Source organism: Lathyrus oleraceus, chromosome 4, assembly GCF_024323335.1.
Source record: "Lathyrus oleraceus cultivar Zhongwan6 chromosome 4, CAAS_Psat_ZW6_1.0, whole genome shotgun sequence".
Lineage (NCBI taxonomy): Eukaryota > Viridiplantae > Streptophyta > Magnoliopsida > Fabales > Fabaceae > Lathyrus > Lathyrus oleraceus.
The window spans coordinates 53149068-53164910 of NC_066582.1; the positions used below are offsets into that span (position 1 = coordinate 53149068).

The window sequence follows — 15843 nt, forward strand, 5'->3', positions numbered from 1 at the left end:
TTATCAAGTGAAAAATTTGTTCTTAAGTTTGTAATATTTGCTTTCTTAGAAGCACTCTAGATTACACATCTTGTATCTAATTTTTATTTGATTTCCTCAAGTGACTCTTTGTAGTCTGTAGACTTGAGAGGACTAAGAGACTTTCTTCTCTCTTAGGGGTCGTTTGTAATCTTTCAAGATTAGTGGATTAAGTCCTTGTTGAAGGCGAAATCACCTTGGCCGGGTGGACTGGAGTAGCTTTGTGTTATAAGCGAACCAGTATAAAATCATTGTGTGATTTCATTTTGCAAAAGCGCTTATTTTTTCAAACAATTCAAACCCCCCCCTTTCTTGTTTTTCTCACCTTCATTCTGAGCACCCAATCCTTGACCAAACCACTTCAAAAGGACCCCTAGGTCATGTGAACATGTTGGACCAACCCTAGGGCCTTGCTTCCTTGAGAAATGCATTTGCTTGCTTGATTGACTGATTCTCCTGATCAGTTGACCTAATTTGTCTGATGGCTTGCACTTGGGCAAAGGACAATGCAATGCTATGCAATGGACTATGTTATGTTAATGACCTAATATGAGAATGTATGTACAAAATGGTAGGTGCAAATTTGAGGTGCTACACATGCTTACAAATAAATATTATACTAAAGAACATAAAAGAAAAAGAAAGTCTAGAGGTGCTACTATGATTGCTAAATTTACAAAATTCCTCAACTCAGGTGTTAGGTGGTCGATAGAGTTTGATCATAAAACTTAGACTTGTTATGGTAATAATGCTTCCCTTTTTAAGAATTATGTGGTGGTCATTGGACATAGAAAAGTGATTATTTTGATAGATGATTGGACTGAGGTATTAACTGATTTAAAACAAAGCATATGGACAAAAATTAAGGTATTAATTTTGATTTACATGACTTAATAATATATTTTTAATTACATATATCTACTAATTAATGCAACTGTAGTCAATTTTGAGTTTGAAGATATTAGTGATGAGGATAGTTTGAAGAATAAGCGGGTTTCTTATTCTGGTGAGCGTTGGAAGGGACTTTAAGTCACAATTTCATTAAGAAGTCTAAGCCTGATCTTGAACATCCAACTGTGAAATATAATTATATTGAGAAACACATTTGGGATAAGTTTGTCAAGTCTCATAGTTCTTCTAATTACTTGGTTAGTAGAAATTTTATTTTCTAAAGAGTAATCTTATTGTGTGTTATGCTTATACTTCTTAGGTACAACCATGTAAATCAATATTTTCACTATGTTTATAACAGGTTAAAAGTAAATCAGGAAAGGAAAAAAAGGAAAAAAATAAATGTCCCCAAAGATTGTCTCGAAGGGGTTACATAAAACTTGAAAAAGAAATTATTAATGAAAAAAACAACAAATGAGATATGACTCAATAAGTTGTGATCACAACTCATCTCCACCATCACGACATGAGGAGTGGAAGTTGACCCAACAGAGACCAACTAGAGAGTTCACTACAAATTCCTCGCGTGAGGTCAATGAGAAGATTATAAGTAGATTATTTTGTCAATTAAAATATTAAATATATGATTTGTTATGTGTAATTTAAATTGCTTTGGTAATTCTATCTTATTAATACTATGTAGGATGTGTTGGTTGATATGACCAATTAAGGATCCTTTGTTTCACATGTACGACATGACATATTAGTAGAAGAAATTGGAACAAAGGAGTGTGGTAGATGCGTATGCGGTGTTGGACAAGGCATCAACCGAAGATTATACTTTGGAACATCGGGAAAGAGTAAAGTTTTGTGAAAGAAAGAGATGGATGAACTTATTGATAAGAAGTTACCACAAGAATTGTTCCGCTCGAGAACCAAAAATGGATGTTTCAGCTTCACGCAGGAATCGAAATGATGAGAGATAGATAATTGTTGATTGTGAATGATGGCTCTGATCTCCTTTACGGAAGCACTGGGTGGATCTGCGGGTTAGCACTCCAACGCCAAAGTCAGTTCAAGATTCAAGAAAGATAAAGTGAAATTGGAGATTAGAGATTTTGTACCTTCTCATTATGTCTGAAATAAGTCAATAAGCATCGACATAATTCACGTAAATCTAGAACTTATCATTTTTCAAAAAAATTCAATATGTTTTAGAAATTGACACTTAATCATGAAATCGATTAACATTAACATGTATAGGTATGACTTTGATCATCTTTACTTCCCACCCCCTGCATAAAACATTTAACTGTCCTCGAGCAACAAAATGATGAGTGAAATGATGATGACTCGCTTAGCTCTGAGCTCCTCGCTTAGCTCGCCTTTGCGTCAAACAACACTAATTATCACCAAAACCTATTTTTTGTAGTTCAATATTTAGCACAAGTTGGGGGTGTGTTCATGTACTTAGTACGAAATTCTCACACATCCAAGTCTCCGTGCATGACATTATTAGTAATTATATTACATCGTTATAAAATCATAATTTAATAGAAAGTGTTTAACACTGAAATGAAACTAAAGAAATAGTAAAAAGTTCACACTGATGTCGCTCATGTTGTGTCTCTCAATCACTCTCACTAACTATCTCATCATCAACTTCTTTGCGATCACTTTCATATTACCCTTCATCATCATCTTCTCGAATTTGTTTTCTGACTGCTCCACTCCCATTGGCATCACCACTGCCCCACTCGTAATAGAATGTCCTATTAGTAGACAATTACAAATAACTGTTGAACTAGTCCATAATGGGTACTGGCTAAAATGGAGCATGTCGTTCCCGCAACCGTAATTACAACTTGTTTAAAGAATCATTAATAGACAACATACCTATGTGACATGCCTTAGAGACATCCCATCCATAGGATAAACAAACTTTTATAGTATGATTCATGCTATCAAAGCGTATTACCTCATGTTGAGGTTCAATAGGTGCAACACGAGGCTCTTGTGGTGGTGATTGACTCTCTCTCTCTCTCTCTCTCTCTCTCTCTCTCTCTCTCTCTCTCTCTCTCTCTCTCTCTCTCTCTCTCTCTCTCTCTCTCTCTCTCTCTCTCTCTCTCTCTCTCTCTCTCTCTCTCTCTCTCTCTCTATATATATATATATATCTATATATATATATATATATATATATATATATATATATATATATATATATATATATATATATATATATATATATATATATATATATATATATATATATATATATATATATATATATATATATATATATATATATCTTGTGCAATACCGGGTGGTAAAAGCCTCATCAAGCTTAGACATTTGTAGGAGATTATGGTGTTCTGGAATGTCTACACTATAATTCTTACATTATCCCATAACCAATTCTATGAATCCAAGTGTCCGTTTCATTGGTGTTTTAATTTCATTTTGTTAGACATTCCTTTTCATTTTATCAATATGGACTAGAAGTTTGGGACTATTTGTAACTTGGTGTGCCACAATTGTTGTTTCCATTGTTGCTGGTGTTGTTGTCGACTTTGCTCGTGGATCTTTGATTTGAGACAAAAGACTCTTCTAGATCTAGCCTTTTAGATCTTTATTTATTTTTTCTAGTTTTTCTGAGCTTTCTATGTGCGGTTATTTTGATGTCGAGATTGAATAACAATTATTTTGCAGGAGCCTTACCTCACATAAAGTAGTAAAAATAGAATTAATTCTAAATGTTAATGGTTAGTGTTTATAAATAAAATACACAAATATAAACAATACTTAAAATAATAAAAACTATGTTATATCTTTAAATTAACATCATTCTCTGGCAACAACACTATTTTATTCGATGTAAAACAAAAGTAAGTTTTACAATTATCATATCCATAGAGACTGATGGTTTCAAAGACCGTTCAATAATTTTTAAGATCTTGAGTATATAAATATTGTATATTTGTTGTGTTGCGTGAAAGTAAATGATATAAAAATAAATGACATAAAGTGAAGTGTTAACAATAAGAAAGCTTGCCAGGGGTTGATTTCATTATTACGTAATGATCATGCACATCCATAGGTCAATAATATGCTCCTCTCCTCGGTTATTAATATTACCACTTGTTGCTCTCATATGTATCTGTAATCCAGTGAATCTGATTTTGAAAGTTTATCTGTCCTATCACTTGAGCAACGCTTTTTCCTTCCAGCTCCCTATCTTATTCTCCTATTGTAAGCAAAGGTGAACATACTCCAATTTTGTATTACCTCACTCCATAAAAACTCCATTTTAATGAATTAGAGGCCTTTATTTATAGAAAAAAAATTATGGACCTCTCGCTAGGCGCACCGTTCTTATGTCTAACACGTCTACCGTGCTCTCCCCTACCTTATATCTTCTTTAGAAATCAATGCTTGCATGTCTTCCATGTGACTCTAGCCACATATCCTTTCCTACCGCACTGACCCTTCGATTAGCGAGTTAACCCTTCTTCCTCATAAAGTACTTGCATGTGAACATGTCATATGTCTTTTGCCTTCGCCTAACGTGCCTATTGTTGGGTCCAACGAAGCTTGTCTTCCATGGTTTTGCTCTAGCTTGGTCTTTACATGATGAGTTGTGATCCCCAATTCTTTTTATATGTTTTTAGTTAATGCAAATACTAGAAAAGTCCAAAAAGATTTTTTTCTTACTTCTTGTGAAATAAGTTACAAAGTATCGCCGTATTTCACATAAATCTTGTCCTTATTAGATCCGTAGAATAACATTGATGGTAAGTTTATTCTAACCTTCTTCTTAACACATCCAATGTTTTCTGCATTGCTACACTATATGAATAAAAAGCCAAAAATCGATAATTTTTATATAGAACCAGGGAATGTTGCAACGTAGTTCCCAAAGGAACCTCTACTATCGCAAATTAAAAAATGCAGCGATTGTAAAACAGATTAACCACACCGTGTTAGGAATAGAGACAGGTGCTCTTAGGGAAGAAAAAAAACATTAAATCATGTCACTTAAGAATGGCGTGCATTGTTGTTTACTTTCAAATATAAAAAATATTGTTTTTCCCGTTCTCTTCCAATTTCACCTTTTCAACCCCAAACTTAATTCAATTATTTACTCAAAAATAAGTTCCAATTTATCCTAATTAAGTATAAATAAATATAAAATGAAAATTAAATTAATCAAACATGATTTTGATGAGTTGCCTCATTAACCTTTATTAGCATCATCTATTTCCAAAATTTGAGCCTAGGCTTACTAGTTCTCAAATTGACATTTTCGTTGGAGGTACATAAGAATCACTTGCCCAAGATAATATAGACCTATGTTTTTTCTTCATTGTCGTGAATCACAAAGTCAACAACTTACGTAACTGTTCCAACTTTCACTGGTACATGTTTCATTATTTCTGAAGAACTATAGAAGATTTATATACTAATGTCAATGTCATGTTTGCAGCCTTTTCCTTTCTTAATAGTCTTCTCATCGTAGAGAGAAACATCAAACTAATACTTGCCCCAAAATTGGATAACGCTCCAACATATTTAGTTCGCCTATAGTGCAAGGCATATTGAAATTCATTGGTTCTGGTTACTTTGATGGAAGTTTTTGTCGGACGATCCCTTCAAAAATTTAGCCTACATCAGTATTTGTTGAAGTGTCTCAAAGATTTATATGCTTACCTACAAGCTGTTGAAAAATGTTAGTAATTTCTTATACTATTATTCTTTCTGATTTTTCTTCTTTTAGAGGTAGGTATGGTAATGACTTAGAAACTAAAATCTAATTCCCTTTATTTATCTCTCTCTTTGTCTCTCATATTTTCCTCTTCATTCTCCTTTTCTCTATATTCATTTTTTTCAAATCTACTGACCATCTATTCTTTCTATTCTTCTTCACAATTGCTCTTCACTTCAGTTTTTTCTAATGACGATCATCTATAATGATCGGGCTTTAGAATTTTAATAGACATATTCCTTATATTATTTATAGTATATCATCTTTCAGTCAGCCAACTTGTGTATCTTGATTTCAAATACATGCTATGGTGTTCTTGTTATTACTTTCTTGAGTAAGATGAACGTTCTTGGAATTTTATTGGGATGACTATATGAACGTCGGATTCAAGGTCTAATCGGTTTAAGAAGTTTTTCTTATTTGAAGAGGTTGGTGATTGTCATACCCCAAAATTCACCTTACCCTTCACAATGTTCATCTAGATCATTAACCTTAATCATGTGCATGTCCTCATGGTCACTCATTTCATTTTCACAGGCATTGCTCAATACAAGAGAACAAGTATCTTGGGTTCAAATCTTTGTGCTTGTACCTAGTGGAAACTTGAGTTTCCCAGCAACTTGAGGTGGCTCAACAACTAAACCCTGATTGGAGTTATCTCTTGATGCTTGCGTATGCGCTTGACATTGAAGATTCAACTGTGGCTTCTTGGTGAAGCAAAATCCTAGTTTGGAGTTCCCACTTGATCATGGCCCCATAAACCCTAATTATGACTACCACTCATTGTGTATACACCTAACCCTAGTTCCATCTGATTCATTATCATTCCATCTATGTTTGCTTCACCTGCTTGATCAAGATTCATTAAAGGCCAATTTGTTCAGGGCCCATTATGGAGTTTTCTCTGGTTTGTCTAGCATTCACTTCATGGCCTTACATGTTCATTTTTTCTTGTATATGTCCATTGGTTTAAGTCCAAGTCTGTTGCCCTAATGCCACATAATCCCTAAACCTAATGCCTTTTTGATCAACAATTGACTTTTTGATCAACTTTGGCAAAAGTCAACTCACATAATCCCTAAACCTAATGCCAATGTTCACTTTGCTTCTTCATGTTCTCAATCTTTTCTTCAAGCTTCGTGATGAAAGATTGATTCACTTATAAGTAACCCCATTATATATATATGTGACTTGGTTGTTCCAATACACCCCATTGCGTCCAACACTTTTTTGGACTTGGTGCGCATATATAAATGGTGGGTGATCCGAATCGATAGGCTTGTGATAATATGATAAAATTAGAGTTTGACCTAACTCATCCCTACAAAATCGATTTGTAAGGTGAGGAGTATCATTTTATATAAACCCTTTTTGAATTCCATCTTTAAAGAATGTGAGACTTGAGTTTTTCCCAATAAACTCTCTCACGTCCAACATTATTGAGTTTGATGCGTGAATATAAATGGTGGATGACCAAAATTATAAACTTTTGATTCAATTATCTTCTCCCCCATTACTTAGCTTCACAAATAGATTGTTGGATTACTCTCGTGATTCTTTTAACTTTAATTTTATGATCAAACTGTAAATCTTCTGATCATCCCTACAAATGAATTAAATTTATTTTTGAATATCATTTAATTCAACACTCGATGCAAACAAACAGTACACAATTGTAGAATTTGATCCATTATTAAAATTGATTGTCTAGCAACATGAATTTAGTATCTTTCTCCGCGTTATTATTTATTTATGAATATAATATAATTCACAATATTCCATGCAAACATGGCCGGTTCTTTTCCTGTGCAAGATGTGCAGTAGCACATGGCCTCACTTTTTGTGGGGCCTCAAATTAATTATTATTAGTGAATATAAATAAATTAATAAATAAAAATATTTTTGTATCATATTTAATAAATAAAATATTAAATGCGGAAAAATAGGATATTTGAAAACCAAACGTTTTTTTCTCATTTCTCACACGTTCTCACTTCTCTCTCCTCTCAAACGTTATTCTCTTCTCTCTTTCTCTGTTAGAGTTGTTTGAAACCAGAAAAAAAATCTTATTTTTCCTTTTCAATCATCTCTTTTATCGGGTTAGTTTATTCAATTAGTTACTTTCCATTTATTTTTATTGTGATTATTTGATTTTGAAGGTAGAAAAAATAATAATTTTAGATTTATTTTAAATTTTAGGGTGAATTCCTATTTTAGTTCGTGTATCAATATTGATTTTAGAATTTAGATTTTAGGGTGGAAATGAGGGTAACTTGTGTTCTTTATAAAATTATAATATATAAATAAATAAAATTTTAGGATGAAATGAGATACTAGTATACTGTATATACTACTCAGTAGTATCAAAATTCAAAACAAGAATACGGTTGGTGTTGGTCACGATTTTTATACCTACTTTTTCTCATAAGACCAAATTGCAATTTGGAATCTTTCAAAGCAAAATTAATATGTATTAGTATTGATATTTTTTATGATTAATTTATAATTTATTTAATTAAATGTAATTTATTTTCTTACTATTAATTTATAATTTACTTTTAATTTATAATTATTAATTATTTATGGTACTATATTAGAGAAGAACACAACATAATAAAATATAATTGAATATTAATTAAAGTTTTTTCTCCATGATTTAATTATTAATATCTTTTGATGATTAATTTATAATTTCTCTTATTTAATGTAATTGATTTTTTTTGTTATTGATGTAGGAACACAATTTCACAAAAGGATAATTAGTGATCGACGGACACAAAAGACATTGTGAGAAATTTCAGATTTTTCTTATTATGCCACCTAAGAATAGAAAATTTGAATGTGGAAATGATAAACATAAGAAAAAGAAAAAAATTGAAGAGTTAATTCAATCTCAAATAAGTTTATCTTTTGTTTGTCATTTTTAATCATTAAAATTATATATATATATATATATATATATATATATATATATATATATATATATATATATATATATATATTTAGGTCTATTTTTAAAATTCGAATAGGGTCTCTGAATTGATTGGGTCAGTCCGGCAGGCAAATCGTATTTGTTGAAATTGATTATCTAAAACATGAATGTTAATAAAACAAAAGTGTGTCGTGTGTATATAAAGGTTGTTTGTTAACAGAAAATTAAAAACAATGGGCCACCAACTGTGACGGTGAATCATCAGCAGGAAAATAAATTAAGGTCGGCAAAGAACAAAGTGGCTATAAATAGAAAGCTATCCCATGCTCATAAGTCACACACAGAACAATACATACACACTATCTTCTTCTCAAACTCCTTTTTACAACTTCATCATCACCATATTATCAATAATCATGGGTGTTTTCACATATGAGAATGATACCACCTCTACCGTCCGTCCTACCAAGCTCTTCAAAGCTGTTGTGCATGACGCTGATGTCATCGTTCCAAAGGTTATTGATTCAATCAAGACTGTTGAAATCGTTGAAGGAAATGGTGGTCCAGGCACTGTCAAGAAGCTCACTTTTGTTGAAGGAGGACAGACCTTGTATGTGTTGCACAAAGTTGAAGCCATTGATGATGCAAAGTTGGAATATAATTACAGTATAGTTGAAGGAGTCGGTATATCAGACATAGTTGAGAAGATATCATTTGAGGCCAAATTGTTTGAAGGTCCAAATGGTGGATCTGTTGGTAAGATGATTGTTAAATATCATACAAAAGGAGATGCTAAGCCCATTGAAAAGGAAGTTGAGGAAGGCAAAGCTAAGGGTGATGCTCTTTTCAAGGCCATTGAGGGTTACGTTTTGGCCAATCCTAATTACAACTGATGATACAATCATCAATGTTCTTTCTAGCTTTCTTGTTGTCTTCTTAATAGTACAAGTTACCTTTCAATGTAATAAAGTGTTCTAATGTCTGGTTTATTCCTTTTGGATATGAACTTGGAGGTTTCTTATCTTTGTATCTCACTTTACCAATAACTTATAATAGAAAGCATATCTATAATAGTATTGTTGTTAAATTTAGCAACTAAGAAAAGTTTATGATCTTTATTCTAGCTTTAAAAATTTGAACAAGTCCATGCAATGCTTGAATTTTGATCTTAGCAATGATTAAGTGATGTCTGTTTACTTGTAATTTTGATCTTAACAATGATTCGGTGATGTCTGTTTACTTGTAAATTTAGTAAATAATCACAAGTTTATTTTACTTAAGAGATTAACTAGAAAAATCTCAAGAACATTTTTGTGTAGAAGAAATGCAAAGAGAAAAGTGTTTGTGATTTAAAAGTTAATGCTTGAATGCTAACGAACTGAGTATAAATGCTAATTGCAGGAAACTTTGGATAAAGATGATAAACGAAAATAACAAGAAATGTTATAAAATAATTGTTGTAATTGAAAGACTTAAAAGAAACGGTATGTAATTTCATAGATATTTCTCTCAAACTTGTCTCTCACAGTGACTCGGGTACTTTGAGGTCTATAGGAATATCTGATAAGAATTGCGACCTCTAAATCTATGCAAGAAGTATGTTTATATAATACTACATTGATAACCATCGACAACAATTACTTCTTCAGCACTCGACTCGTACTCTAATACGTGTGTTCCCATACTCTGGCGCTCTTCCACGTGTCTTGGTCTTCATAGATAAAAATTGCTGAAGAAACCAAACATGATGTTGATAACCATGTCGATAACTACTTTGAACCTCTTAACTGCCTTTGTCGAGAGTCTTTGATCAACTCCCATAATGCTGAGACATATTTATATCACATAGTCTTTGGTCTTAAGAATCTTTTAAGTCCCTAACAACTGGTACACATGTGGACTTCGACACTAGTCAAAGATCTGATGTGTGAAACCCTTTTTAAGATTTTGACCATGTTCCGGAGAGAGAGAGAGAGAGAGAGAGAGAGAGAGAGAGAGAGAGAGAGAGAGAGAGAGAGAGAGAGAGAGAGAGAGAGAGAGAGCTTGAGACTCCTCCAAACCATCCTTTGCTTCGACTCATATGATAGGTTAGTGGAACCATCTTTAGTCAACATAGCTAGTATGTCGAAGCTATTGACACTTAGTATTTTCAACGTAGTTATTACCATTCTTTGTTGATTTTCTTCAGCTAAAATTTCCAAGCTAACATATGCCCCCAAAAAATGTTACTTTTGATCATATCAAATGGAAGAAAGGTGCATTTTTAGTAGTTGCTCGACATTATGCAGAAAAGCATGTACACGTTACATTAATTAGACATTTTTAGCCACCATGACTACTTTTCACCAAACCTCCATGTCATAGACGTGCGTGCAGACTGTCATCATTACTTCGATTTCATATGATAATTATGGGCTATGAAATGAAATGATATTAAAAAAACACTTGTCCACTTAAATTTTTTCGAAGAAAATAAATGCCACATGTCCATCATAAAATGACATTTGTCATGGAAATTTTCAAAGAGAAACTGAAAAGTTATTCCTCTTGATGGCTATTTATATACTCCTTCAACGTCTCTTTCTCTCTTCCATCATTTTTTCTACAAACCCCTAGAAATTCCTTTAAGATTTTGCAACTCTCATTCTCGTATCTCAAACTCTTTTTCCAAAAGTTTCGAAGAATCAACAATGGATTATTGTCCTATTGTCAAGCGTGCTCCAAGTATTTCTTATGTTGCTGACATCATATGCCCCATCCTCAAAGACAATCTCACTTATGTCCCAAAGCCTCATATGAAAGAGGAGAAAAGAAAAACATGGTATTCTCAAGTATTGATCCCCTATTCTATTGTAAGTACTACTTATGCTTTCATGAGTCCTCTACCTAGGCACATTAGGTAACTCCAGCTTTTGGGTCACTTCTTCCCAAGTTATCCTACATGTGAATCCTTAGTGTTTATGAATAAGCCATTTGATTTCAGCTTTCCAGAAGAACCTTGTATTTGGATTATCTCCCTCGATTAACAACCTTTCACACATCCTGAATAAGGTCCAATAAAAGAAAGAACAAATATGTAAAGATCAAGGTATCTTCGACTTGATACAACTATCAAGAATTGGCCCTAGTTACAACTCTCACATGCTAGTTTTTGCCATGTTCTTTTGGGAATCTACGATAATTACATTTCACTTACCACATGGAATGATAACCCCAATGATTTTTGACATAACATCAATTCTTGGTCTTCAACCAACTGGAGAACCCTTTGAACTCTCTTGGATCACCAAAACCCAGCCCAAATTCACGTTAGCTCACCCTAGTTATAACACGTACATTGAAGAACATTATGCTTCAACTGGGATGTAGGCGCCCAAGAAGATACAACTTTCCTCACGTATTGGATTTCTTGCTATGTTGTTTGCTCCAGCTTCCTTCAAGTGGCCAAAAAAATTTATACCTCTGGCTACTCAGCTCCATGAAAAGAGTGATGTTTGTCTCAACAAACTGATACTGTATGGTCTTTATGAATATTTCGGGTTCGCTTCTCTTGACCTCAAGGAACGGGAACATCTTGAAAGCCTCTTAGTGTCTGGTTCCATTTGACTCCTAAATTTGTGGCTTAATGCCACCTTTTGAACCTTCTCCCAGAGCCAATATTTTTCCTAATTTAGAGAGGAGTGTCGAAGTCCTAAGGCTTGCCCAAATTACCTAAGATGATGGCAAAGTTGCATGAAAAGAAGTGTTCGAGACGCATTTTGATATGTTTTACAACTGTAAATCTTTTGTCTCAACCATGGCACCTTTCGCTAGTCAGAGTCATGGACCAAATTCGTTCAGAATCCTATTCCCAGCCTATTAGCATGAAGAACAAAGAGAGATTCATAATATTTTACTATAATACTTTCAACCTCACCCACTGTCGACCAAACTTTGTTCTTCTTAATCTTGTATAAAGGCATATGCCTATCAACCAAACTTGGTAGCTAGGTAGGTTGGTTTAAGTCAATTCTTACCAAAATCTCTCATTCCAAAAAAATAAATTGCCTTTCATTGTCACTGATGAGCCAAATGAAGAGTGGCTTGAGAAGTGTATAAGATTCATCAAGAAAAAGGTTGTATTCCTCAACCCTATCGAATTCTCACCTTCTTTTCACTACACAAGAGACTTCGAAGACTGGTGGTCCGACTACTATAAAGGCATGCAATATCCTTTACTCATGATCTAGTGCCTAACTGACGCATTGTCATTTCTATAGAGACCAAAGAAGAAAAACAAAGGTATGCACGTCAAAGAAATTCAAGCTTTTCAAAGATACTACAAAATTTTATATAACCCATGTGATATTCGTTGAACCGTTTATGATGTATTTTTAAAACATACAATTATTGAAAAATTGGATGTTTGACAATTTCTCCCTATGTCGAAAACAAATGCAATTTTGCTTTAAAATTTAATTTTTCTAAACTTCCACCCTCGCCAACCTATGAATTTGGTTTAGCTTTCGACCACTAATTCTAGATTGGTTTCCATGTGGTTCTTTATGAACTTTAAACAATGAACTGGAAAAACTTTTTTATAGATTAGTATCGACAAAACATCACATGGACAATTATAGAGACCATCTTCATATTGATGTTGAACATGTCCAAGTCTTAGAACCCATTTTAGAAGGTGAACTATAAGACTCTTAGAAAAAATTTAAACTTTCTTTTATGTTCTCCTTTACTTACTCATGTCGAATTGTTTCATCTATTCCCCTTAATCCAACATCATCAAAGGAACCATAACAAGAATCCAACAAAAATAAAAGAAGGTTCGACTTAACAAAGAATGCCATACATGTATTTTTGTATACCTTCAACTTTTTTAAGACTTTAAGTCTCTTATAAACTCACTGAAGCCTCTGACAATGAAAAAAATGTTGGGGCATATTGCTTCTTAGTTTCTCTCATTTCTTCAAATTTATCTTTCGTCCTACTAACATTTGTCGAACATGTTAGTCTCCACAGAAAGATGCGGAATTTGATATTGATAGTGATGAAAGTTTGTAGTCGAATCCACCCATTCCTCTAAAATATCAAACTGACGTAGCCATTAGAGTTGCAACTTCAAATTTTGTAGATCAAGGGAAGAGCAAGGCTCCTGGTAAATCTTTTGGTCTTCGACAGAACAAGAAGAAAAGGACAAGAAAATAACATCTGAGGGCGATCCTAAAAAGAATAAAAAAGAGTCAGTTGTTACTTTCGATGATAAAGGGAATGAGGAAGATGAAGTTCCTCATCTGGCAAAGCAAAAGACAAGACGAACAACGCCACGCCAACCTGGAAACAACCCAGGAAGTGCTCACTTGAGTCATAATCTGGAAACTATTTAGGTATCTTACCCACTACTTTCTTTCAGCTTCTATTAATTTCAACCTAAACTTCATATTATGATTCAACTCTTTTTATAGGAGAAGTCTCTTAGTGTCGAACTTCCAAGACCTCAAGGGAAGACTGACAACTTATCATGTCATGATTATATTTCCAGCATCAAGTGGATGACTCTTGTAGCAACGAGTTCACCATCAGTTCAACCAAACAATGACGTTGGAGGTGGTGAAACAATTTTTGATCAGCATGAGCAATCGAGGAAAATGTGGACTCAACCAATGTATAAATTGAGGCTCAACCAGATAAACCTGCATCTGAAGGGCCAAACAAACAAATGTCTGAACAACCTTCCCCTCAGGTTGAAGAACTTATGCCTGAGCATCCATCCCCTGGCCCAGATGAAAGGGCTTTGACACCGAAGACTCCAAACCATGTTGATTCTGCGAAGGGGAAAAAAACTAATGTCTTTGTCGAATAGACTCCAGATGTTGGTCAACCTAAGAAAATTCAAGACCTAGTTAGGTCTCAATCTAATAAGGATTAGCAAGAACACACTCATTTATCTCCTACTCCAAAGTGTGGGTCCAAATCTCTCGAAAGCCCGCACTCTACCTCTTCCTTCGACACTTCTGGATTGACCCTTAATCCAAAGGAAATGCTAGACAATCAAGAGGAAAACCCAGTCGAAGCCTTCAAGAAACTTATAAATAGCCAGGAGACCTTAGCTTACAAATCTCCTGCTTCATCTGAGGCTTGCACAAATATTCCTAGTTACGTGTTCGCTGAATTGTTCCAACAATTGAAGTCTAAACTTGTCGACATGGATCTGATTCAGACCATAGAAAACAACCCCGCTACCATCTTCGAAATCAAGGGATTTCTATCAAAGTTGAACATACCAGAAGCACCCGAGTCTATTGTCAACTTTGTCTTAGATTTTGAACCCTTTCTTAAGCAAATTGCTCAAGTTGTCAATCCTATAAAGGAATCAGTTAGTAACTTCAACCGACAGACTGAAGCTATGCTCCATCTATGTTAGCCAGGACTGAACTTAGTAAAAAATAAAAACATATTAAATCTTAAAATAAAAAACTATTTAAAAATAAAAAGTCCTTTTCTAGAAGGGCATCATTAGTTTTAGTCCACGTTAAACAACATGACTTTATACCTCTTATTCATCATTTAATTCACAACATTTGATGTAAACAAACAGTAGACAATTCTTGAATTTGATCCGTCGAGGATAATTGAATTTGAATGCAACGTGTATGAAGTTAGCGGTATTAACTTTTTATTATTATATAGCTGCATGAATGTTGATAAAAGAAGAGTATATAGACAATGCTTATCTTACAAGTTAAAATTTGATTTGGTGCATTTTTAAAGTAATTAAAACTGATTATGTAGCTGCATGAAAGTTGATAAAAGAAAAGTATATAGATAATGGTTTGAATAGAAAAATGAAAACGATGGACCAACAGCTTGTCATGTTTGTGACAGTGAGTCAACAAAGTCACACTATTAGCAGCCGGGGAATAAATTGAGGTCGACAAAGAAGGCAGTGCAGTGCCTATATATAGAAAGCTTTCCTATGCTCATAAGTCACATACACCAACATCCATACATATCTTCTTCTCAAACTCCTTTTTATCAAATATATAATCATGGGTGTTTTCACATATGAGAATGATACCACCTCTACCGTCCCTCCTGCCAAGCTCTTCAAAGCTGTCGTGCATGACGCTGATGTCATCCTTCCAAAGGTTGTTGATTCAATCAAGACTGTTGAAATCGTTGAAGGAAATGGTGGTCCAGGCACTGTCAAGAAGCTCACTTTTGTTGAAGGAGGACAGACCTTGTACGT

General features: G+C 33.8%; 1 protein-coding gene across 3 annotated transcripts in view; it reads left to right on the forward strand.

The window, feature by feature from the left end:
- The first annotated feature begins 8889 nt into the window (after positions 1-8889).
- Positions 8890-15843, forward strand: part of LOC127073242 (ABA-responsive protein ABR18-like) — a 91776-nt gene continuing 84822 nt past the window's right edge. Inside the window, exon 1 of one of the 3 annotated variants that reach the window (XM_051014380.1) lies at positions 8890-9051. In XM_051014380.1, coding sequence (XP_050870337.1) covers positions 8927-9051 — 125 coding nt within the window. In that variant the 5' untranslated portion in view covers positions 8890-8926. Of the gene's footprint in view, positions 9119-15536; positions 15676-15843 lie in introns of those variants that run through there. The other 2 variants (XM_051014381.1, XM_051014383.1) reach the window with 2 other exon arrangements.